Source organism: Phaenicophaeus curvirostris, chromosome 9 (genome assembly GCF_032191515.1).
Source record: "Phaenicophaeus curvirostris isolate KB17595 chromosome 9, BPBGC_Pcur_1.0, whole genome shotgun sequence".
In the NCBI taxonomy this organism is placed as follows: Eukaryota; Metazoa; Chordata; class Aves; order Cuculiformes; family Cuculidae; genus Phaenicophaeus; species Phaenicophaeus curvirostris.
Window position 1 is genome coordinate 25,419,063 of NC_091400.1, and position 26,969 is coordinate 25,446,031.

The 26,969-nt window shown below is 37.7% G+C and overlaps 1 protein-coding gene across 2 annotated transcripts in view; it reads left to right on the forward strand.

The window, feature by feature from the left end:
• NRG3 (neuregulin 3) overlaps positions 1-26,969 on the forward strand; it is a 390,074-nt gene that overhangs the window by 261,557 nt on the left and 101,548 nt on the right. For both annotated transcript variants that reach the window (XM_069863204.1, XM_069863205.1), the window contains exon 3: positions 16,716-16,789. In XM_069863204.1, coding sequence (XP_069719305.1) covers positions 16,716-16,789 — 74 coding nt within the window. The remainder of the gene's footprint in view (positions 1-16,715; positions 16,790-26,969) is intronic.

The following is a 26,969-nucleotide window of genomic DNA, read 5'->3' on the forward strand; positions in this document are numbered from 1 at the left end:
ATCCTGCCGTGTTGCTATTACAGCAGTGTTGATGAGGGTGATGCTGTTGAGTGACCGGCTGGAGGTCACGCAGCAGGAAAGCAGTGTGGCTTCAGGAGCAGAGCTGCAGAACAGACATCCTCTGCTTTCTTCCCTGTAAAGGCCTCTTTAGTATTTATTTCCTTGGAAATAAGAAAGAATAAGATCAGAATGACCTGTTCTGCACTTTTTGTGTGTATGTGATGAGAAAATTTTGGTATCACTCTTTAGTGGCAGTACGAGCTGCGCTGCTTTTCTTTCACCTGCATTCAGGAAAGAATTATCAGGAACACATCACTGAGTTCAGTTGATTTGTTATTAGGAATTAAAGAGAATTCTTCAAATTCAGTTCTTCAGATTTCATATGGCCATCTTGTCAGAGACTAGTCCTAATCTACAAAATGATCTTAAATGGGACATAACAACTCCTGCCCTCAGCTGCCGCTATTTTGAAAATGGAATCAAGCAAGAGTGTTGTGTGTATGAACAGTATTTTCTGGCAACAAGCACATCAGATTAGTGCTACCTATCAGAGTTAACAACTTTTCATTCCACTGCTTACTTTTAAAAACAGTATTGAGGAGCAATGCAAATTGTCCATTCAAATATAGCAGGTCTTTTTTTGAATGGTGGTATGTTTAAGGCATAATTATTTTATATGTAGCTTCCATTTATTTGCTTGAGGTAAGCACTTTATATACCCTAATGTAAGAGAGTTTGGCATTTGCAGAGCTGAACTGCTAGGAAGGACTTAATCTTCAAAGCACTGTTAACCTGAGTGTACATATTGACACAATTCTTGGGAGCTCCCTTGTCTCTTAAAATGTTTCTGCTTCTGCTGCTCTTATTACAGAAGCTGCAGGAAAGGCAGCAAATCAAAATGTCCTAGTTAGACTACTTTCTTCCCACAAGAAATCACGAAATAATGCAGTTTGGGTTCCTGTGCATTAGCACATAGCAGTGAGAATTGTGTCAGCCAGAGAGCTGCTTTGCATGTTGGGCAAGTATTAAAATTGGCATAGAACAACAGAAATACTCCCTACTTCTGTGTATTGCATGTTTAGGGTAGCTAATCTACCTGGAGGCCATGTATTAAAAATGGCTGTTAAAATATTGGAATCAGAAATAAATACCATGCTTTCATCTCCGCTGTAAATTTGTGAAATTCACGCACAAACCCTCTTAGAAATGTTTTCTATTAACAATATTTAAGACAGGCTGAGAGAGTTTGGACAGGCTGAGAAAGTTGGTATTGTTTAGCCTAGAGAGGTGAAGGCTCCAGGGACACCTTATAGCAGCCTTCCAGTACTTAAAGGAGTCATACAGGAAGGCTGGGAAGGGGCTCTTCATCAGGGGGTGCAGGGATAGGACAATGGGGAATGGTTTTAAGGTGAAAGAGGGGAGATTTAGATGAGATATTAGGAAGAATTTTTTTCCCTGTGGGAGTAGTGAGGCACTGGCACAGGTTGCCCAGAGGAGTGGTGGATGCCCCATCCCTGGAGATGTTCAAGGCCAGGATGGATGAGACTTTGAGCAATCTGATCCAGTGGAAGGAGTCCCTGCCCATGGCATGAGGGTTGAAACTGCATGTTCGTTATAGTCCCTTCCAACCCAAACCATTCTATGATTTGTTATACTGGGTCAATCATATTCCTAAACTAAGGCATTTATTTCTTTAAAAAAATACACAGTTTCTGTTCATCAGTGTATTTTCAACTATTTCACTGATTTTTGTATTAATAATCAAGACTTGTCAGGAAACTGAAATATTTTTAAATACTAGATGAAGAAACAAACATTACCTTGATTAGGTTTTTTTTTTTTTTCTAGCATCACGCCATCCTTGGTCTTTGGTTAGTTCAGCTCATCACTCTGAAGAAATCTTGGTTTTAAAAACCTTGAAAGTTTTATCCTGTGTAGAAAATAACTGCATTCAAGTATTTTGTTACAAGACATCAAGTCTTGTAAACAAACCCTGCACAACAAAGGTGAAGTACTTGTTCACAACAAATAATGAAATAATTATAATTTTAAAAACATCTTGAACAGATCTGCAAAACCCCTCTCTTGAGCTGAATTTGTAACCTAGAATTGTGTTACTATTTGCAGTTAATAAATTGACAGTCAGTATCTTACATTGTAAAAATTTCCATTTTCTGCAATTAATGAATACTGTCACTGATGGGACAGGTACTGTCAGCAGTCAAATGTAATTCCTTGCAGTTAATACAAGTCCTGTAGTCTGAAACATGTTAATCTAAACTCTACTAAGTTGCAGGTAGATTCGCAGGTGAAACTTAATAAACTTGCATTAATAACTTATGGGCAAAAATGATCAAATTGCTAGTACTTTGTAACGATGCACATTCTTTTAACACAGAAATGAGAAACTATTGAAGAAGGCTTCAGGTCAAGATTTCACAGTGCAAAAAAGAGGGGAAATTTTTTCTTGTTCCAATAAAATTTTGTAAAGTGTAATATATTTTTATTATTTTAGATATATCATTTCAGATTCATTTTTTTTTCCTGATTATTTTGTATAGTAAGGGTCTTGCAATATTGCTCCTGTGGAAGTCCACCTGTGTTTTATCTTGAAGATAACATAACTGGATTTTTTTTTCTTGTGGGTGATGCTGCTGCTGTTGCAGGTTTGTGCTTCTCTAACATTAGCTCTTACTGTCTTTTTCATTTGCTACCAAACTAAGGAGAGAGTGAGTAAACTCAGAATGACTTTGGGCTGAAGTCTTCCTTGCATGTTTTGAAGCTTTAGGCTGGTAGATTGCCAGCTGCAGTAGATGCTGGAATGTGAGGAAGGCAGCACCTTCCTGCCTTCTGCAGGAGTTAAATTTGCTAGATTTAGGCAAGTGACCCAAATACTTTTTGCAGACTGGTGAGCTGTTGATCCATCAGCAGGAGAGCTTTAGCTGCTAGTTTTGTGCTAAATCTACATAATGATACAGATGCTATAATGTCATTGTAATAGATATAGTTCTTTTCAGAAAAAAATCATTCTACCCAAGACTTGTTACTAAATCTTTTTGTATAATTGGGCAAATTTGAAGATTTGGAGTTTTTCAGTGAGCAGCTTTACATATCTCCAGGAAACGGCTTGCTTGGATTTTAACACTATTCATTTTCTGGGTTCTAAATTATACTTAATAAGCTAAGGAAGAGTTATTTTGAAAATGTTGCTCTATTTGATTTTTGATATGTAATTACATTGTATGTCAGATTGTTCTTTATCTGTAAAATGCAATGTGTGCTGATCATATAAAACACAGCAGCAGAGGCATGTTTATTTCCTGACATAAAGTGAGAGGGCGTCATTTCTGTGGACCATCTGTCAATAGTAAAGGAAATTTTAGCTGACACCTCTGAGTGGCTTCAATTATTCTTTCCAAACCAAGTATAAAACCAAATACCTCACCAAATTCCTGAGGATTTTTGAGTGTCTGGCAGAGGCATTCTGTGGATAAGCATTGGCTCAATGCAGCCTTGAGCTGTTTATGACAGTGTGACAACGTTATTCCATGCAGATACTATTACTAGACAATCATCTGAGTTCCTATGTATATTTTAAAATTTGTCCAAAAAAAAAATTAATTAGGAAGTTTGTTGAAACTTGACAAACGTGTTTGTATCAGCAGAGCTGGACTGGAAATCTTGCATGATTTTTTTTATGATAAACTAAGAATCCATTTTACGTCTGGCTTGGGCTTGAAAAAGGGAATATTGTTGCTCTGAGTATTTTTTGTTCTGTTTTAGATTAAGAGATACTCAGTGAAAAAAAACAAAAAACATATTTGAAAGTTTTTTAAAGAAATCTAGGGCTGATATTTTCATTAAGTAGCTTGAAGCAAAAGAATTCAAAGTTGATTTTATAACATGTGTAGGGAGGAAACTGGGAAAAGAAATGTATCCAGCAAACCTGTTACTACTTACAAGTGAGTTTGCACCTCTTTTTAGACTTGCCTCACGTATTGTTACAATTGCCATCTTTAACAAATGGCCACTGGAAGGTCAGGTAGGTTCCTACTGAACATCTGATACCGATAGCATCTATAAATCTTACATCCTTTAGTCCTTTCTGTATTGATTTGCAGACATCTTTTTTTCCCAATTTGATTCCATTTCCTGAAGGATGTTTTAAAGAAGTTTCGAAGAGCTTGTATGAAGACAATAATCTTTGGTGGGCATATGTAAAGCAAAGGTCTCATTTTCATTTGTTTTTTTTGAGTATTGAGCGTGGCTTTCATCTATTCCTTAGCTGCACGAGGCTTTGAATAGGGTATGAAATCACTTTCCATTTACTCAAAAGCTTTCTTATAGCTGATGAATGTCATACATAATGAAAGACTATGTTCATTTATCATCCATAGGAAATCATTTATCACACAGCAGAGGTATATTGTGGAAAAACCTAATCAAAGCTTTTCAGTTTTTCTGGGTGGTTACATCCAAAATAGCAGAGAAATGATTGCTCAGTTCATTAATTAAATATTTTGTTTGTTAGGTGATATTAGAAGACAGTTTCCAGCACTTTTGTGGTTTACAGATTGAAGTTTGTTGTTAAGGAGGAGAGATGATTAACAGTGTAAGATGGGCTAGGGAAGTCTGTGTTGATCTTTCTGTTCAGTTAAATTTGAAAAAAAAGCATTTGAGCAGGGCCAGTATTGTCGCATTGTGCCATGCTTGGGGCTAGTCAAAAGTTTACTACCATAATTAAGTTGGTAAAGTACGGATATATGAGATGAGCTTGTATTGAACAATTGGAATGACCAGGCTTTGGCCACTTACTCCTGGTACAGGTAAGCACTAAAATCTTCCTTCAAAAACAAAAGAGAATGTAGGAATTGCAGATCTGAAGTACAGGATCGCTTCTGAAAGGTCTTGTTAAACATTTGCCCATCTCTACTGGACTTAACCTGGCATTTGCATATCTTAAAGTTAATGTTGGCACTCGGGACGCAATTTATGCAGCACAGATTCTAAGTTCCTTTATTTTAGTGTTAATATAAAGTAACAAAAGCTAAACAAAAAAAAATAATCTTAAAATGTAATGTGTTGATTAAAGCCTATGCGAATTTTTATCTTTTCAGACAGGTTTTTGCAGAGGCCGATATTTTATTTGATTTGGAGAAGTGTATTTATTATTAATGATCAAGACTTACGTCAGGTACAAATTGTGTTGCCTGTCCAGTGTTATTTGACATAGACAAAATCATAAAGTGCTGTAAGTAGTAGTAAATGGAATTAGAAGTGTGTGAGAGCTTCTGGATAAAAGTTATCACTTGTTGACCTCATTGCATTTGATTTTACTGGAGCCCAGCTGCAATAAATTGAGCTGATACTAGGCAGGGTTTTCTAGTTTGTATAAGCAAGGATAAGTCTCCTAGGATCATCATAGTAAAAGATATAGTGTCACGTGAGCATGGCCTTGTCCACATCAGCAGTAACTGCATGTTCTTAATTACATTTTCCAGTCTTGTTCCAAATCCAGTTTTATTGTAAAAACTAGAGTTTGAAGTGCTCCTCCATATCCTCCTCTAGTCAATTACTTGAGGTTTCTATCTTTTTGTAAACAGTAGTCTTAATTTCAGAAGACAGTGTTGTATCATTAGTCCTTTTATCTTCCTTGTCCATGGGAATACGTGAAGAGCTGAACATTGGCAGTAGTACAGAAGGATTCTTAGATTTCTTCTACAGAATGGTTATTTTTGTCATGTAAGTGCTGGTCAGTCTCGGCCCCTCTGCTTATTTCTCATGACTGCTTTTGCCTAGTTCCATCTATGGTGTGATTGTATTTCTCGCCGTGTTTTTTGCAGGACAGTGGTGCAGTTCCATCAGATTTGAATTTTTCACCAGCACAATAGAGTACTGCTATGAAGCTAATAATGGAGGAACAAAGGTTTTGGTTTTGTTGATACTGAACAAGCTAGATGATCATTATATGTGTTCTCTACTCACCCCGAGGTTCTTGGAGTTTGATAGTTCCTAAATACAGCCTTACTTAAAGCCTGTTCTTTAACTGAAAGGAAACAAAGAACTCTAAAACTAGAAATTTTCTAGTTAGAATATGTGATGGATAATGAACCATAGAGGATAGGAGAGGAATTCATCTCTTGAAATGATGGAATTCATCCTGGCTCCATCACAACTAAGAGATATATTTTATTTTTCCATCTTTGAAGCTACATAGCCAGATTTGACATGCATAATAGATGTGGTAGCAGCACAGAGATGGAGACTCGTATCAGTTAGGCTCCATTCAGCACTGAAGTTAAGCATCTGTCTGTTTTATATGTTTTTAAATGAATTGATGTTGATTGGACAAGCAGCATAAGTAGGTCTACCTAGATCCCAGTGTCTTCTACAAGCGTGATTATACACCATTCGCCAGGGTTTGAAACACAACTGTGTTCTAGCTACGAGTTGCTGACTTGTAAGTGTACCCTTTTCAAATTCTTATTTGCTTGTTACAATAAAAAACTAAATGCAAAAAAATTTTCCAGTCTTTAATCTGATTGTTGAAACTAAATTACAGTTAATTGCTAAATTGACACTTCACACTGTTATGCATTAAACTTGTATCCAGATGTATCATGGAAGATTAAGTCTTATCCTGTGAAAAGCCTAAAACTAGTTGTATTAGTGTGACTCCATGCATGTGGATATGCCGCAACGAAATTTGACACCAAGTAACTATCAGTAATATTTAGGGCCTATAAGAAAGCTGAGGAGAAGCTTGGGGAGCGTAGTGACAGGACAAGGGGTAATGGTTTTACTGAAAAAGGGGAGATTTAGATTAGATATTAGGAAGAAATGTTTTCCTGTGAGGGTGGGGAGGTACTAGCACAGGGTGCCCAGGGAAGTCATGGATGCCCCATCCCTGAAGGGTTTCAAGACGAGGCTGGATGGATGAAGCTTTGAGGAACCTGATCCTGCGGAAGGTGTCCCTGCCTATGGCATGATCTTTTTGGTCTATTCCAAGCCAAACAATTCAATGATTCTATGGAATTTATATCTTCGGGTGTGTAATACCCGGCCTGAATTTTAAGTGAATTCTGAAGTCTAGAATCACTGTATAACAATTCTGTATGAGCTATGTGCATTCATTGGGTATGTGAAACTTTTCATTTTTCTAAGGGAACGCTTTCAAATAATAATAATAGAAAAAAAAATTGTTGTTGAGGGGAAGGAAATGTTTATTATTTCAGGTGCTGCCATAAGTCTGGATTACTAGAATGGCTTTACTAACATCTCTTGTTAATTGTTATTTCTTCTTCTGACCTACCTTTTATGAAAGGCAAGGAAGGAAAACCATCAGGAGAGGAATGATAATTCAGTTGTTCCTGCATAACTTTGGGTGAGGCATTTAAGTCAAATCCACTTAACTCCTTTTTAAATGCTGAAAGGCTCATTTAGTTTAACGGTTCCTACAGAGGATTTAGAGAATTCAGATTTTACTCAAGTGTCCCCATTTACTTTCTGCTAAAGGAGCCTGAAACATGGGAATCAACAAATTAGTTTAAAGTTTTATTATCTGAATCTGGGCAGCAACTCAGTTTTGTAGCTGCGACCTATAATCTCTGTGCTATTTGCACCAAAAGCATAATAGCACTGTATTTCAGATGTGTGCTGACAATTTACATCCTGAAAAAGTATTGTGAAATATACAAATGATAAGCCTGATTCTTTAAAAAGTCTGATTCGGTTTCTTTATTGATATTAATGTTTTAGGTAGCCTGATTCTAGGTCAAATTATCTAGAAAAATCCTTTTCATACCTGTCTCTGGCTGCCTTTTCAATATAATTTCCTCCGTGCTTACTTGCTCCACTTGTTTTTAACAGTTGCAACATTTTAAAAGACAACTGAGAGAAAAGTGATTTTTTTGCCCCCATAAAATTGATATTGTCCATTGTGTAAGAATTGTACTACTTTGCTGCACAATAGTAAACCATATTTCTTTAAGAAAAGTACAGTATTAGGTAGATAGGTATATTAATTCAATCACATAATAGATTGCAAGGTCTTAAAAAACCAAAGTGTGTTCAAACCCTGTCATGTGAAACCTTTACTAAACAGTAAGTTGCATCTCCCTTGCAGAGATGATTCTAAAAAACAAAAAATTTGAAAGAAAAAAGAAAAAGAGGGAGATGAGCATCCTGGGTAAGTGTCTTGGCCTTCCCATCTGAAGGGATTCATGGTTTTCCAAGAAATAGTGAATCTTTGCCCAACACCTTATTGTATCCCTAGTTTTTTTCTTTCTAATGCCATGGATTCATTTTAATTTAATTTGGTTGATTTTATCTGTTTATATTGACTTTATTTTAATGTTCGTAGGTTATATTTTGTCCGTAGCATAGACTATAGGGGCTAGAACTTTATGCAGAAAGTGCCCAAAAGTCTGCTGCTCACATAGGTGCACGTATGGTTGCAGTCATAAATCTGCAGCTTTTTAAGACCTGCCTATCTAGACATACAGTTAATGAGTGGTTCTGTTTGCTGTTTTTTCAACAAAAGAGATCATTTTTTCTTCTTGGTTCTAAAAGCCTCTGGCTATTTATATTTAAGTTACTAAGGGTGACAAAAATCCACATTTGCTTTTTCTGCTTTGCATACTGATGGTGTCTGTAAATACTGGGTGCCTAGGTGGTTTGACTAGGGAAACTGCTTTACTATAGTGACGTAAAGTAGTAGAGGCTACTGGATTTCTGTGCATTGTATATGACTTAGAAAATTGTGTTATGTTTATTAAAATTACCAGAACCAAGACCTGGAGGCTGATTTAGATAGGGAATCCACACAGAAGATGTCACTGGTGCATTTGAAAAGTCTGATTACTGTTATCTTTGGACGAGAAATAAGCTGGAGCTTGTCAGTGAGAAGCATATCCTGAAAGTGATTCTCCATAATGAATTTGAGTGTGATGAGGTTGATGCGTTATGTTACTCCTGGAAACAGTTGAGGAAAAACTGCATTTTCCTCATCTGGCTTTGAACTCCAGTGTTTCATTTCAGAAGGAGATTGAGCTTTATTCAATTACATAGGTTGATGTATTAAACCATAGAATTGTAGATTGGTTTTAGGTTGGAAGGGACTCTTAAGGATCATCCAGTTCCAAACCCCTGTCATGAGCAGGGATAATTCCCACTGGATCAGGTTGTTCAAAGCCACATCCAGCGTGGCCTTGAACACTTCCAGGGATGGGACATACATGACTTCTCTGGACAACCTGTTCCAGCGTCTCACCACCCTCACAGGAAAACATTTCTTCCTAATATCTAATCTAAATCTCATCTCTTTCAAATTAAACCTGTTCCCCCTTGTCAGATCCCTGCCCTCCCTGATAAAGAGCCCCTCCCCAGCCTTCCTGTAGCCCCCCTTTAATTACTGGAAGACTGCTGTAAGGTCTCCCTGGAGCCTTCTCTTCTCTAGGCTGAACTTGAAAATAGATCAAAGGAGAAATAAGTTGCTATGGCCGGCTTTTGTAACAGGTTTTGTATTAGGGGCTATCACCCTTCCTCTGACTTCTCTTCCCCTCTCTGCCTCCTGCCTCATCGTCTTACTGCCAGCAGACCACATGCACCTATGGTCCAGTGCCCACATTAATCTTCACAATTAAGAAAAGCCTTTTCCATTAACAGTTTTCTTGTAAGTTGCTGCATGACCCTTTTATGAATCAATATTGAAAAAAATTCATGTCAACTTTAAAAAAATCTTCCCGTTGTGAAAATACAGAAACAGATTTGCAAACAGAAAAATAACATTTCTGCCAGCACTGCTCGATACAGACTTCGTCTCCTGAGCCCTGCAATTTCTAGTTTCTTGGAAAAGTCTCCAGTAACCATTAACTGATTTGCACTTTAAGTATTACTGGATGTATTTCACTACAAATTCAGTTGGATGTAAGCACCACCTTATAACAGTAATAACTCTTTCCAAGGCTCAGCACTTGATTTTTTTCGCTTGCTTATGTATGATTAGTGCTGTGTTGGAAACTTCTTTCCAGTCCTGCTCTAGTTGTTTTTCATTGTCTCCTCACTGACACACCGATCTGTTTTGAGATTAAATGGAAAAACTCTGATTTTTATTTTATTTTTTCCAAGAAAAATATAAGAGCAGTCCTTCCTAGAACAGGTAATAAGCAAGTGATTAGGATCTTTCTGGGATATAGAAAACCTGATTTCAAGGCTTTGATGCTTCTTTTTCACACCAGAAACTGAATGTGAATCTCTTCTCACATGAGTGTCTGACCAGCAAACTATTGATTTTTGTGAACGGTTTATTTCGTGTCCGGCTTTGAGCATGTTATCCATTGAGAAATAATCTAAATTGTGATTCAGTGGTCTAATCTGTTGAACCTAGGAAGCCAGTTTTCTTCTTATTATGTCAAGCTGTATGTGTTAAATGACAAGACGACCTGTCTGGCCCTCACTGTTAAGATTACATTTTTCTTCCCTTGTGAATAGAATCTTCACCTAGCAACAGTCACAATAACAAATATAAATTTACATTGATTCCAGTTAAGGTCATTCTAGTTTCAGACAGAGAAGTCTATATTTACCTGGTCTGCAGAACAGAGGTATTATTTGTCATTGTTTACAGAATATTTCAGGCTAGACTGTGGGACAATGCAATGGCCAATGTCGTGGCTTGCTGCTGTGTATTTATTTCCTAACTGGCTCTCTAATCCACGGTAAAGTGTATTGTATTCTCTGTGTGAAAGTAAATACTTGATCAAAATTTATAGACCATTGGAATATTTCTTTATCATGATCTTTGATTCCTCTCTCTGAGAACAGATAAGAGATACCATACGTATTTTCACTGGCGTCTGATCATCAATACAGTGACCGTAATTGGGGTCATGAGAAGGTAATTTGCAACTGATGCAGTGAAACTATGAGATGGATCATTCTAATTAGCAGCATTTTTGAGGCTGTCATTTTATAGCTTTTACAAGTGGAAGAAAAAAATGTGTTCCTCTGGATAAGCAGCAAAAATGAACTTTCGTTTTTCATAGGCACTTAATTCCATTTTTCAAATTTGATTACTTCTTTTTATGATGTTAGAATCAGATTATAAGTTCATATAAGTTCACCTTTTGGGCAGTACACTATTAAGACATACCTGTTAAATGTCACAGATCACTTTTGGCATAGGATATGCTTATTTTCCTGATATATAGTTTTACAGCTTTGTCTTGTGGCATAGCCAGTCACTGAGGTTCCAAATGCCATTTTCAAAATTTGCATTTCAGAGGAACTCCTATGTCTTGTGGTTGCCAAATTCTGGACCTTGTGGAGTAACTATTTTATGTATACTTATTCACATGGTCAAAGGCAAAGTGGTCACCAAATTTAGGTAAGAAAAAGAATTCTTCCCATTTTAAACAGATGGGCAGTATCACAGTAAAGGAGGAAAGAGATGGAAATTCATGGCATTATCGTATTTTATAGCCTCTGCAGTTTGCTGGTTCCAGTCTCTCCTGTTCTCTGTACATTACTGTCCCTTGGGAACTTGAATTTTTCAGTTTAATAGGGATATGGAACTCTATATGGAAGTATTTTGGAAAAATATAAACTGTGATGGTAATGGCTTCTTGGCTGTAATCAATCTGTCCTTCCCTTTCCTAAGTAGGTTCTTTGTGGACTTTAGATGTACATTATTCTTCAACTTCACTTAATGTGCAATTTGCTACACCCAGTGCCCACACCTTACTTTTTATTGGTGTGTTCAATCTGAAATCCAGGGATTTGGAGTGCTGTGTTATTCGCACCTGTGGTGTGGTCATCCCTTTGAAATCTCCCTTGGCTCCATAAGGTTTGAATTCTGAGAAATGTCCACAGAAAATGTGTGACCTCTTTGAGGAGAATATACATGTATTAATGCTATTTAATATTAAATATGGGGACAAAATGATTGAATAAACACTCAGTCTCCTTACTTTTTTAATACTTAAGTGCAAATATGTTCTAGCAGAAAAAAAAGACTTCTCACCACGAGTGAGAAATGTGTTGCTGCATGTAAGTTTTTCACAGAAAAGATGTTGTAGGCAACTCCATGAAGTGTGATGCACAGCGCAGTTTGTCTTTGGTGACCTTAAAAAACCATAATCTAAAGAAAGTGCTTTATTACTGAATGATGTGAAGAACACATGATATAATAGTACTAGTTAAATTTAGTAGATGCCATTTAGGGAAGTGCTGTTTACAAGTGTTCTAGCAGCTGCAGATGAGCTTTACCTGTGATTCTCTTTTCATACTCTTTAATCAGAAGAATTTAAATCTTTCCATTCCCACAGTCTTGTTGATATTTTTGGTCTAGAGCCTAGACTGATACAGTTATTTTGGTGAAAATCTGAGTGCAAAATAGAGAATTCCATTTTTCATATTTGTTTTGCAAGGAGGTTATAATTAACTCTATTTATAGAGCCCTTCACCGTGGTCTCCAATTAAGCACGTACCTGATCCTGCTCTTACAGTGCAAAGCTTCAGCACAGAAGTAACTTCTAGTGCTGAAATGGAGCTTACACTGTCCTTTCCATCCTCTGCTGTGGGAGTGCCACATGCTACACCTCAAATACTGTGTTCAGAAGAACGTCTGGAAGCTTCTGGGGCATGGCCAGAGGATGGCAACAAAGCTGGTGCACGGTCTGGAGCACAAGGGTTATGGGAAGCAGCTGAGGGAGCTGGGGCTGTTTAGACTGGAGAAGAGGAGGCTGAGGGGAGACTTCATTGTCCTCTGCAGTTTCCTGAAAGGACGTTGTAGTGAAGTTGGTGCTGATCTCTCGAGTAACTAGCAACAGGATGAGAGGAAATGGCCTTAAGTTGCATCAGGGAAGGTTTAGACTGAATATTATAAAAGAATTCTTTACTGAAAGAGTGAGGAAGCATTGGAACAGGCTGCCCATGGCAGTGGTGGAGTCACCATCCCTGAAAATGTTCAAAAAGCATGTAGATGTGTCACATTAGGACATGGTTTAGTGGGCACAGTGGTGTTGGGCTGGTGTTTGGACTGGATTATCTCAGAGATCTTTTCCAACCTTAATGATTCTATGCAGATCAGAGCTTTCGCTTCACTACAAGCCATGCCATTTTAGTTTTCATCTTCTAAAAATATCTGTAAACTTTTGCTTTTCGTATAATCAAATGATCACTTCTGAAACAGTTGGCTGCATCAGAGCATTTCTCGAGATTTGCCTGATTGCTCACTGCTTTTTTAATACATCCATTAATATGAATGTGATCAATCACACTGCATATGGCAATACCGAATGACCCCAACTGGACTTTCCTTAACTATTGTATGTGACAAAACAGTGCTGTTTTAATAGGATTTTTGTGGTGAGTTGTGTCTGGTTCTTGTTTTTGTCTTGAACACGTGATGCCATTTAGCAGCATGTGTGCATGTCAGGTATCATGGGCATAACTTTCACGTCTGCCTGTTTAGGGCAGGTGCAGATGCCACGATGTGATCAGCTTTTATCATATTGTAACGTTATAACCGTCAAACATATATTCTACCAGACTTCAGTTTCACGAGACTTAATTGCAAACTTTAGAACTTTGGTGTGATATTGGCAGAGCAGTTATTGCTATTTGTATTCTTACGGATTTCAAATATAATTTGTTAGTTAAAGTAGAAAACTTAGGGTTTATCTTTGCTGAAAAAGTTAATATAACTTAAAAAGTATATGTGTGTCCGTAATAGTTGTTATTTTAGTGTAAGCCTATTTTATTAAGTTGAAATATTGCATTTATTCCTTGATGTATCAGCCACTTCTGTAGTAAATTTTGAAAGTAATAAGAATAAATTCCTCTTGTAGCATGTTCATTTAATGTACAGGTAATTGAAAATGTAACTTTAGATTCATTGAGATCAGTCGATCAGCAGTGTATCTCCCACTTTCATGGTGGTGGAGAAAAGCAGCACTATATGTGTGATAAAGTCAGGATAAAATATTAGTTTGATGAGAGCAAATACATTTTAAGAGAAGAGCTCCATTCCCATCATTATCTCCAGTCTGCGTAACATAGTTGTGGCAGCATGTGATTCAGTCAGGTACTAGGAATGCTGAGTTTTACAAGTGAGTACTTGTAAATCTAAGTGACTGTGGTGTACCCTGTTCCAACCTGTTGCTCTCACGAAGTCAAGAAGAGAAAGATGTAGAAACACATCTTAGGTAGAGTCTTGTAGTGGGTACTTTACTAGTTACAAGAGTGTCCTGTTTGATTGGTTTTGACACTACCAACTGTATCAGCATCTTTTCCATTAGCACCTGATAAAATGTAACCTTTGCTAACAACATGGAATGGAAGGTGAAAATATCCACAGCATCTTTTGCCATTTTTGCAAGATACAAAAAGTATTTTCTTAAACTGTAAGGATGATGTTTGGTTTGGCCCCTGACATGGTATGGTCGGAATAGAGACCCTAAAATGTTCTCTAGCAGCTCATACTAGTAAAATTTCTCTCCTTGAGTTCTGGCATGAGCAGTTAGCTGGACCAAAATTAATTACCTGGACCACTAACAGCTGGAATAAATGGTGCAAACTCTGTTTTTCAGCCGTGGAGTGAGATAGTTCGAAGTTCCTGTTCTGTTATGTGAAGAACAGAGTGATAAGAAAGGAAGGTAGCAGAGCTTGTGTCTCAGATGTGCTCCATTGACCACTAGAGAGGAAGAGAAGATTTTGCTTCTGCTAGTGTGACAGAACTTGAAGCACTGTTCTGCTGATGGATATTCAGACATTGGATATTAGAAAAAAAATACTGAAAGAGTGGTGAAGCGTTGGAAGAATGTGCACAGGGAAGCGGTGGAGTCTTCTTCCCTGGAGGTGTTCAAAAGACATGTAGACATGGCACTTCAGGACATATTTTAGTAGGCACAGTGGTGGTGGGCTAACGGTTGGACTGGATGATCTTAGAGGTCTTTTCCAACCTTAATGATTCTTCGCTGGTGAGCGTTTTGTACAGCACTTCCAGGAGACTTCTCTGTGACTCCCCCTCATGTGCAGTATCAAAAGTTTTCACTTGTGGAATTATAACGTGCAGGCCAGCAGTATAGCACAGTAAGTTTTAAGTCTGTAATAGTAACTGAGGCAGGTACAAATGTGTGTCAAAAAGTTAATAGAAAATGCTAATGCTCAGACAAGATTATCCCCACCCCTGCAGGTTGTTCTTAAGCTTTGAAATGAGGTCTACCAACTCTCCTCAAGACTGAGGAGAAGAGTTTCTGTTTGATGTGAGGCAACTTCTGATATTTCATAATTGGAGGCAAAATTGCATGTCTATGTATATGGAGACCTATGGGTTTTCTGACTTGTGGACAATTTTAATGGAATATTCTGTATTTAAAAAACAGAAAAATAGGGCTTTTTCTTTTTTTTTTTCTTTTCTTGACTGATAACTTATGACCACTGTCATAGAATCTTAATTCAGTTTTTCCACAGTCATTCATTTTATAGATAGGCAAGCACCGGTAAGAAGTTGATCTCCAAAGTAGCACTAAGTATCCAGCAGGAAAAAAGGCCAAAAGAGAGGTTTTGAAATAAAATCTCCATGGGGTTTTAAATCTTTTTTGTACTGTATGTTTTTACTAAATTTTTGGGGTCTGATGGGAATTCTTATAACTTGCGTATTTGCTCTTAAATGTGCTTACTATTCCCTGAACCAATGCTAGTGAGGTGCATTTCTCACTGAAGCATTAATTTATTTAAAAAAAAAAAAAGGCATTTTAAAAGGCAACTTTCAGATGAAGCCTGAGTAGAAACATTGTGAAGAGACCAACAACTTTTGCTTCTGACATTATTAAATCATTGAAGCTGCAGTTGTCAATCCTAATAAACATGGTGATGCTGATTTAAGCATACTGTTATATGATGTGTGAGAGCTTTGGGAGACAAGGAATCTCTGTTGCTATCATTTATAATTAAAATGTCCATCACTTTTGTCTGAAAAACTGCTTGGTGAATAAATAATTAAAGGTCTGATTCTGATACTCTTAGTTGAAATGATACTTCTGAAAACAATCCAAATGCAGTTAATGGAATTTCGTCAAAATAAGATTTCAAGGTAAATAGTAGTATTAGAATTTCAGTCAAAACCAGTTCCTGTCTCTAAAGGCAGGAGAGTATTCTGGTTTATGTGCCCTAAACTCTAATCCCACAGATATCTAACACTGTCCACTTACAGTGTCCAACGTTGTCTATCATGCTTAATCATGTTATTTTTTAAACACAGCAGAAAAGAGTCTTAAAAGCAGTGACTAGATAGGTGTTCACTGCTCATTCAAACAGCCAAAGATAAACAAGTTGTTAATCTGATGGTTTGTACAGTACAGAGGCTTTATAAAGCTTTCTGTTACCTTATGAGTTTATTCTGTTACATCTATTTTATAGAGTATTTTTCTTTGATTGTTTCTCTGAACTGCTGTCTAAAAGAGGGGTTAAGCTTAAATGATTTTGCTTTTCATAGTTTATAAACTGATTTTGAGAGAACTTTTTGCAATACAAATGACTTACATTCTTCCATTGTGTTTCAGTGATAACCTTGCTTCTTTAATAGTTGAAATAACTGTAAACATGCAAGTCCCTCGCAGCATCAGCAGGGAGAATTTTAGTTGATTTTGCAACCTTGAAATTAACCTTTTACTACCGCATGCGTATGTTTGTCATTTATCCCTTTTTCTCAGGTGCAAAGAGGGCTACCAAGGAGTCCGCTGTGACCAATTTTTGCCGAAAACCGACTCGATCTTGTCAGATCCAAGTACGTCAAATGTTTTTCTTATTTTTTTAATCCATGCTGGAGGCTATTCTTGCCATGCGAGATGACCCTTTGCGTAGTCACAGAAATCATATTATGAACCACTGCAGCTGTGTGTAGCCGACAGCGTTGCTTTTGCGGGTAGGGTAAAAACACATCTTCCAGTCTCTGTTCTTATTAAACATCTGTTGCTGCAACTGGGCAGGCCATTATAGGACTTGATTCCTTATGATTTGGAATAATTCTGTCCCTCCTAAAAGCTGGAATGTTCACATTTCTCTACTTTGGCCTCAGGAATAAATAAATAAAATTATATAATTTAAAAGGAAATCAAATATAGGCTGCAAAGTGATTCATTCAAAAGAAAATAAATTTTCTGGCACTGCAGAGACTCTAATCTCCTTGGAAGTATGTGAGGACAGTTTACACAATTTTTTAAATTTTTTTAATTTTTTTTAACTTTTGTAAGTGAAGTTGCTCTGTATTTGCAGAGTAAAGGTATACTTCAGGTATCAATGTGGAGACAAAGTAACATTCCACTGTACTTCTCAGTGCATGTAGAATGCCAACTGTGTGTATGGTCTCCTACTCCACTGTTGGCCTGCTTAAATCTGGTGGGCTAATAAAGCTATCGAAAATATTATCCAAGGTTAATTTCTTGGAAGTGAACCCATTTACAAATTCATGTTGTTTATGTTAACATGTTAACACTTAAATGAAGTGACATTCAACAAAGGGTCATATCCAGCCTCTTGGTTTTGTTCTTATGCCTGGAAACTGTGTTAAGTCTGGGTTTGGATACTCTTTAAAATTTTATTTGAGTTGGTTTGTTTGTGGTTTTTTTGAAGAATAATACTTGTTCTAGTCTTTTTTGGTGCTTTCTGTTTGTTTTCTTGTGCTTTTCTATGTGAAAGCCTGTTGCCCAAGTCACCTGTTGTTTTGTAGTTCTCTGTGTTGCTTAGCTCCCATTATAGTTTGCTTTCAGTTTGGTTTAGCTTCTCCTTTTGCTCGACCTTTAATGATAAAATGCAGCACCTATAATGAATAGGTAGATTTTGCCTCTGCCACGTTGTGTGTGCATGTGTAAAGACAGAAGTTGTGTATGTGTCAAGGAAAAAGGTACTTTGTATCCTAAAAGTAGGGGGAAAGAACAAGCAAGTATGGACAGGACAGGGTGATACCTGTCTGACTTTGTTATAACAGGGAACTCTAGCTTTACTCTCTCAAGATTAGAGCTGAAATTAATATAGATATAATACAAAGCCAAGACAAGACTTCCAGACCAAGCTGTAGCTAACAAGACCAAAACCTACAATGTTTATATACTGAAGACAGTATTGGTGTGGTTTCTTTGCAGCATTGTGGTAGTTGCACAAACCTGTTTCTCTTTACTTGGGAAATCCTTACTCACCCACTGCATTGTTTCTGTAAAACTGTTCAGCCACCTAATCCTGCTCAGGAAGCTAAGGATCCACTGAAAAGTTATTTTGTCACCTTCTGACTACAAAGGCTATTTTATTGTATTGAGACTTTCTTTCAAAATTACATTATTTAGAGTATGTAAGATCAGGAGACCTTGGCTTGATGTTAAGGTAGATCTGTCCTGAGTGTATCTATAGGATTGGGAACTGATATACAACATAAATTGTACAAATGTACTCCTGTACTATCCTTTATAGTGTTTTGAAGTAGACCTGGCTTTGCCTAGTGGGTCCTGAAAGGTAAGTTTTATGTAGGCTGTGGATATTTCTTTTGATCAGTCTTTATACTGAGGCAAAATATAACCTTTAAAGGTTTGACTGTTCTGTGTGGATATTCTAAAGTAGTAAATAAGGTGTTGAGAATGGGTTTGTCATGTTACCCTTTATTTACCAAATTATGTTCAGCTCTGCCTTCAACTATTTTGTTCTTAACTTGCCATTGAAAGCTACTTTCCTGTGCAAAAAGTGTGTTTCAGTTTTATAATGTGCATTGTCCCATTAGACATCAGAAGCTTAAGTAAAGAGAGATCCCCTATCAAATATTGGGACTATTATCTTGTCTTTTTTCCAAATAAATGTGTTAATTTCTAAAAGAAGAAAAATAGGATGGGAAAGCTTATAGGTCATTAAGCCATGCTCCTGCTGTACCAGTCAGGCCCATCATGTAATTCTTTCTGAAAACTGATCATACCTCATTTGAAAAGCACTTGCAATCAGTGTGAACTAGGCACTAGAAACAGGTCCCTTTCACTCCCCCTACTCTGAGGGTTTCAGGATTTTCAGCATCCAAATTCACAGCCCAAATTTGTCAATTATCTTCTTCCTTAAAATACACATCTTGTTTCTACTTTGATATTTTTTTTCCTATTGGCTTCCACCATATTATGCTTTGGGTCTGTTAAATTGGCTTTTTCAAATGTCTTGTGTGTATAGAGCTAGCTATAGTCTGTGCTTATATATAGTACTTTAACCTGTGATAGCATGGCACACATCATCTTTGGTTTTTAATTTCATCAAAGGCAAACCTGCAAGTGACATGTCTGGAATCTGCAGTTACTCATTCCTAGATTACATCTTTGGTCCCTCTCCTGAGAGACTGGGACTGTAAATAAGTAAAATAAAACCAGGTAGTTTAAAAAGGGAAAAGCTATTTTTCCAGAAATGTTTTCAAAACCTCAAGACCCTACTCACCTTCTCCAACAAAAAAAGCTGTCAAAATAAACAAACAAAAAACTTTCTTTTCTTGTTTTTTTTTCTTTTTTATGTTTTTCCTCCACAACATCCAGTTTTGGATTTGTAAGAGCATAGGATAATCTAGGTTGAAAGTGAAGTCAGGAGTTATCTGGAGAACTCAGAATGTTCAGCCTCCCACTTTAAGCAGAGCTGGCTTTTGATGTTTCTGCTACCTGCACTAGACACCATGAAGGTGATCTGTAGAGGGTCTGTTATTAGAGGAAAAAATGTATCAGAGTTGTCAAATATTTATAGGATATTTTTTCAGGTAATTTAGCAATTAAAATAAACTTTTAGCTTCTTATTGAATGATTGGTTTTTCTAGAACCTGAATAATTTTGTCACCTTTATTTAACAATTCTGCATTTGCAAACATTCCTCTTGATTTTTTTTTCCTCCTTTTTTGATTTCTAGAAGACATGGGAGAACATAAGATTTTGCTGTTGGAAAGACCTAGAAGGCTTAGGTAGGGACAGTTATGAGTGGAAGAGAAGTTAGGGAAAACAGGAGGACTGAGTAGGCAGAGATAAATTTCTGAGTTTTGTGGAGAGCAAGTCTCTTTAAAAGATATATACCATGGGGCTTGTTTAACTCACCTCAGGCAGACTTTTTGGAAATCTGGATCTAAATCTGAATTTTGTGGCTTAATTTTATCTAAAAAAAAGGGGGAGAGGGAGTTAAGTCCTTTTGCTGTAATTATGTCATCTCCTTAAGAGTGTTTTGTATTCAAAAAAGCACATGGAGGGAGCAGCTGCAGAACAAGTTTCTGTTGTAGTAATTCTCATTTTATGCTCTCTTATCAATCTAATTGTGAAGAGTAACACATCAACTGTGTGTTCACAGAATAAAAATGATTGATACTATTCTAGGATATTAAGCTTTTCCAAAAAATTAAGTAATCAAAAGGTTATGTTTTATTGCCTTGTAAAATTAGATTTTAAGAGCTGTGTGGTGACAATGGTCAAGTGAAGTTCCTGAAAATGACAACTTAATATAAGATTTGTTAGCATTCATGAAGTATGACATTTCTGTTAACTACCATTTCTTTCTAAGGCTATATAAACAGAGTTCCTCCTGTTTAAACGCATTTCAAATCAACCTAGGTTAGTGTTGATAAGGTAAAGATAGAAAGGAAGGAAGGAATTGCATTAATAGAAGTAGCAATAAAGGAGAAAAGCAACACAGTCACTTCAAAAGTTTTGATTAATTTATCTGCAGATAGGGAAAGATGTGTCACATGAGATACAGGCTAGGAAATATGGAACCTCAGCAAAGTCAAATGAAAAAGAAAAGATATACTTGGGGAAGGGAGGGACATTGTTTCCTTCCTTTTTGACCAAGCATGGATAGACACCTGAGGATACAGACTGTAAAAGATGACACATTTTCAAATTTGAGTTGTGATGAAGCTGCTTGGTCAGTAGTACGAATCTTCTTGAAGTGCTGGCTTTTGGTTTGGGGTATTTTTTGCTTTAAGATGGGAACTTAGGCTTTATTCTGCAGAAGTGTAATGAAATGCTCAAAATCAGAAGTGGATCATTAACAAAGAGTTAGTAAAATGGTTCGCTAGTGATAAATGGAAGTGTGATTGTGTTCATTGTCAGAACACAGTTAAAAGTTAAAGCCCATGAGAGATTAATGGGAATCATAAATTTACTACTAATACAGTGGGCAAAGGAAATCACTCTCAAAGTCCCTATCAGTTTTGATAATATAATTGTTTCTTACAACCTTAAAACCAAATTTTAAATGCACGAGAAACAACTGGAAGTAGTATTTCTTTCTATAGGTAAGCTAAAAGTGACTTGTACAGAATGCACAGTATAAATCTTGTTCAAAGAATATTTTTTTTCATCAGTACTGCAGAACAGGTTTTAAAAGTCACAAGTGCTGGTGATCTTTGAGTTTCTAATATAGGAGGGGGAAAATATTTTAAATTAATTCTAGAATTTTAAGTTTGTGATACTCATCTCAACTAAAAACAGTAACAAAAAAAGCCACTAGTGTGAGAGCTGTTTCCAAACAGAGTTAAAGGAAATGCAGTGTTAGGATGAGGGGTAATGGTTTTAAGCTGCAAGAGGGAAGATTTAGATTAGATATTAGGAAGAAGTTTTTTACTGTGGGGGTGGTGAGGCACTGGCACAGGTTGCCCAGGGAAGTCGTGACTGCCCCATCCCTGGAGGTGTTGAAGGTGAGGTTTGATGAGGCTTTGAGCAACCTGATCCAGTGGGAGGCGTCCCTGCTAATGGGAGTGGGATTGGCACTGCATGATCTTTAAGGTCCTTTCCAACCCAAACCATTCTGTGAATCTATGATTCTAAATTGAACTGCTTTTATTGCTTTTGTGTGCAATAACAGAGCTTTTTTTTCTTGCTTTCTTTGAATTCCAAATCCTATTAGAAAAACAACCACCAATGAGTTTGCAAATCATATGCCCCAACCCAGCCCCAGCTTTCTTTCTGTACAGATTGAAGTGGGGTTTACAGTTGATTTCCCTTTACCCGTTTGTTTCCTTCCCCTATGTCTTAGTTTAGCTCTTAGCCAGCAGCTAAACAGTGTGCAGCCGCTCTGTGATCCCTCCCCAGGAACAAGGGAGCCATCTCTGGCAAATTTCCCACTTATAAATGGTGCATGTTATTCATGGTATGGAATAGTTCCATTGGCCACTTTGGGTTAGTTGTCCTGGGTTACTGTCCTGGCTCAGCTCCTCTCAGCTTTATACACCTGCATGCTCATAAAACATGGGAAGCTGAAATAAAGTCCTTGATTTCCTAGCAACAATTAAAAATCTCAATGTCTTTTTCAGCATTCTTCCCGTAGTAAAATCTAGAAAAACTGCAGCTGCTGAGAAAAAAATAAGCACTATTCCAGCTGAGCAAAAAAAACCCATTACCTAGGAACAACTAAAACAATATGTGTTGTCAACATTGTTCTCACACTAAACCCAAAATGCCATGTTTACTGAGAAGAAAATAGATTCTTCCAGCCAAAACCAGGACACCTTCTTTAAAAACTACATATATATGGAAGGCTACTAATGAAACTGAAAATTTCTTTTGTTTGACCCTAATATATGTCCCAAGGAAGAAATAAAATGGAGATATCTAGCAATGCAAATCCCAGTCAACAGAACATATTAACCAGCATATCTTCCTGTAAGCCATAGATGGTATTATAGAATTCAAGGAGGAAATTGCAGCCACCCCATGCAGAGGAGTTTGAAGGCTACTTTTCCAAACTACCATTTATCTGTGAAATTTGAGACTTGGATCTAGTTAAAGGATTTCTAGGTCTGTGTGTAGTGATGTTTACACGTGTATTTTTAAGAAGTTTACCATATGATGGTAGAAACACTCAACTATGGCTTGTTACACAACATCCACAGCAGATGGCTGTGAATAGAGGTTACAGTATTATGTAAGGGATGGAGGTGTGAATAGCACTCTCCCGCTGGCGAGCCCACTCTGCCATGAGTGCTGGGTTCATCTCGGTGTCTGAATGAGAGGCGGTGCAGCACTTTCCCTAAACAAGCACCTTCTGAAGTGATGAACCTCTGAAACATTGACTTCTATCTGCTTCTCTTACAAACATGTTATGATTTCCTAAATCTGCTGTTGGCCATCCCGTGTCTGGAAAACCTTAAGCATAAATATAGCTTGAAGTGACGCTCTGGAAGTGTCTAATTTAGCCTGTTGGTCTAAGTAACTAACTTCTCTGATTTGCATACTTATCATATGGATGAAATGTTGCTGTTGTCAGTCTCCAACTATCTCTCAGAAGGACTTCTCTGATTTCGTCTGGATGGGCAACGTGCAACCAGTCATTTGACTTATCAGATCACATTTGCAGGCCTGCTAAGAGTAAAATATGAAGCATCCATAGTTCTTCATGCTTAGGGAGAAAAGTATAAGCAAAGATGGGTTATCACGAGGTGACATGTAGGAAAATTGCATAAAACATGACAGCGATTTATCTGAAAAGCATTTGTTTTGTCAAGTTCTGTCTTTGTACATTACCTACTCAGTTGTCCAAATAGCATTTCACTTCGGCAATGCAGTTTCACTGTAACTCAGTGATTCAGTCATGCTTTTGATGTTAAATACATCAGATTAGTTGAGATGGTACAGTATAGGTTTCCTAACCATGTCATAACCTTTTTCAGGAGCTAGTAGGAACGCATGGAGAAAAGACATGGATTTCTCTTACTGGCAGCTAATCTCATACCTTTGAACATTTGTGTATTAAATTTAAGTCTGCACTGGGTGTTTTACCTTCTCCTATATGTGGTTCTGTGTTAAAATTATTCTAGTCAAGCATGCAGCAGTTTGTGTGCAGATAAATCACAAGGTTGTGAGGTACAGGATATACTGATCTGTCCTGTCTGCGGTACAGTTAGATGACTGTAAGTAATAAACAGAAGGAAGACAAATTCTGCACTGATTCTTACAGGCACAAAGCTCAAGATCAGTCCAACACACTAATTGTCTTGAGAACAAAAGTATTAAGGGGCTCATACATGCGACCTAACATTTCCTCCAAGAGGATTTCTGCTGAGTGTCCTTATCTTCCCCAAACTAATACTTCATAAGAGCTCCTGTGTTCTTAACTGATCTCCTCTCTTTGCATTAGGTCCATTCTCCACTACAAGAAGGCTTATAAAGGCAATTATTGTTAGACTTTTCATTTCACGTGGAGGTTCTACTAGTGTTTAGTCAGCTCATTTGAACAATCTCTGCTTATTAAGGAAAACTTGGAATAAGTATATCATTCAATATTAATGCAGTAAGTGCTCTGTGTTGTTGTGAAGGCCAGATGCTTTGGGGGTAAGGTGCAGGTATACATAGCTTCCCAGGGTAATGGCAGTCTTACTGAGAACATTAGGAGTCAGCGCTAATAGGAGCTTGATTACCCATCAAAGTAATTATTTTCTTCTAAGAAGAAAGTGCTGAGACTCTCAAAGGAGGGGCTCATTTCTTAGGCCTTCCATAACAATGATAGTTGGCAACAGCCATTTCTGGTTAAAATTTTACTGTACAAACACAGCAATTTCAGAAACTGTTATTCCCTGGATCACAATGATCAAATGGTAAAATCTGAGTCTCCCTGAAACTGGTACATGTTTCATGAATGAATCCTTTAGAAATAGATCACATTGTCATATCATGACTTTTGTTCCATGTATGGCTACTGTTTTGCTTGAGGTTTTTGCATTGACTGTTCGGGGGACGATGTTGCTAGCCATGAGGGATACATATTCATTTTTTTAAGTGATAAGTTTTATCATAGAAATAGTTTCTAAAAAGACAAACCAGATCAGTGTTGTCCCCAGAGCAAACCAAAGAACAGATTGTAACAGGCAGTTCTTTATATTGGGAGGACTTGATTCACTTCCAGCCTTTTCAGAAAGCACCTTGCTCCCAGGGCTCCTGGCTCTTTACTCTCACTGCAAGCACCAGCTTGCTGCAGAGACGAAGTCCAACTGTTTGCTGCCATCATCAGCCACAGGGTAAGAACGGGCCTGGAAGCAGAAAGTTTCTATGGTTACTTCAGCACACAGACTTGAGTAACAAGTTTGACAATGTAGCTCTGAAGAAAACAGTGCTGAACTGCTGAACAACTGAATATAATGACCAGCCTCTGCCTTTCATTGCCCATTTCATTTTTGTGAGTGTTTCTGCTTTTTAATCTTTTTTCCATCTTCCCTAATCATTTTAGCATCTCAGCTGGCATATCATTATCAAAAGGAAATTATTTGAGTGTTTTACATATTCTGCTGTTTAACATACCTGCTCTGTCTTTCTTGCCCCACTTGCCTTAGTTTCCTACTCTTTAGTTTCTTCTTTCTTTTTTTTTTTCTTGTCTTCTATTCTGATATGTCTACTTTATTTTCTTCCCCATTTGACGGGGTTTTCCCCTTCAGCATCTGAATTGTATTTCTCTTAGTGACTCTTCACTCCCTGCTAATCACTGCTACCACTCAACACTTGCCACGTGCTTTCGCTGTGATTTCTTCCCACATTGTCACTGCAGTGCCTCTTGGAAACCAAGATTTGACTCCCTGCTCTGCTTCACCTGTTTCCCGTCTTCCAAATGAATGCCTAGATCACAAACTGCTTTTCGTGTGCTGTCTGGTGTACCTCATTTGGGCTTCTTTTTCTTCCTTATATATCATTTTTGCTTTTGCCACATAATGGAATAGAATATATAATTTGCAGTGTTATTTAATGTCGGAAATGTTCTTTACATCTTTAAAGTGAACAGATGTCCACATTCCATTTTGTTTCCCAAAGAAGTAGCTCCAATTATTTTTGAAGATGAAGAGGTTAATACCTGATGCTTATCAGGAGCAAATATCCACTGTGTAGGCCATTCGTGAAAGTCAGCATCTAAATTTAACCTGGTTTCTTGGTGTTTTGTTGTTGTTGCTATTTTTTTAATAAAATTGACTTTTTTTTCTTGGAAAAAGGTTGTATTTTCAACACGGAAGCTTTTTACATGCCTCAACAGTACTGTTATTGGGAAAGCTTTTTCATAAGCTTGTTCAGAAGAGAACAGGTCTGATTGATTACAGAATCAATGCAGGGTTGGAAGGGACCTCTGGAGTTCATCCAGTCTACCCCTCTGCTAAAGGAGAGTCACCTCAAGCAGATTGCACAGGAATGTGTCCAGGTGGATTTTTAATATCTCCAGAGAAACATCATCTTTGGGAAGCCTTTTCCAGTGCCCCATCACCCTCACAGTACAGATTTTTTTCCTTGTGTTCAGGTGTAACTTCCTAGGCTCCACTTTGTACATGTTGCTCCTCGTCCTGTTGCTGGGTGCTGTTGAGAAGAGTCTGGCTCCATACTCTTGACAGCCTCCCCTTAGGTACTGATAAGCATTAATAAGGTCCCCTCTCAGTCTTCTCTTTTCCAGGCTGAACAGGCCCAGGTCTCTCAGCCTCTCCTTGTAAGAGAGATGCTCCAGTCCCCTCATCATCCTCATGGCCTCCGCTGGTCTCTCTCCTTGTCTTTCTTGAGCTGGGGAGCCTACTGGACACAGGACTCCAGATGGAGGCAACTCCACCACCTTGCCTTGTTGTCCTGTCTTCTCTAAAAAGTGCATAGCCATCTGTGACAACATTCCTGTCACGTGAGATATCCCACCATGTCTCCTTAACTGCAATGAGATCGTAGCCCTGCAGCCACACACAGATCTCTAGTTCTTCCTGCTTGTTCCCCACGCTGTGTGCATTGGTGCACAGCCATTTAAGAGATGTAATGGTACCTGCAGGATTCCCTGAAAGGATGCAAGAGGATCCGCTATAGCCATACACACATTTGAAATGGTTCATCTTCTGGTTCATGTCGTGGGAGGCAGCCAAGGAACGTTTGTTGTTGCTCTGGCTGGCCTGGGTTGTTCCCCAGTTGATTGTGGTGGCATGAGCATTGCCATTTTGGACTCCACCTGAGTCCTTCAGTTTGAAGCCT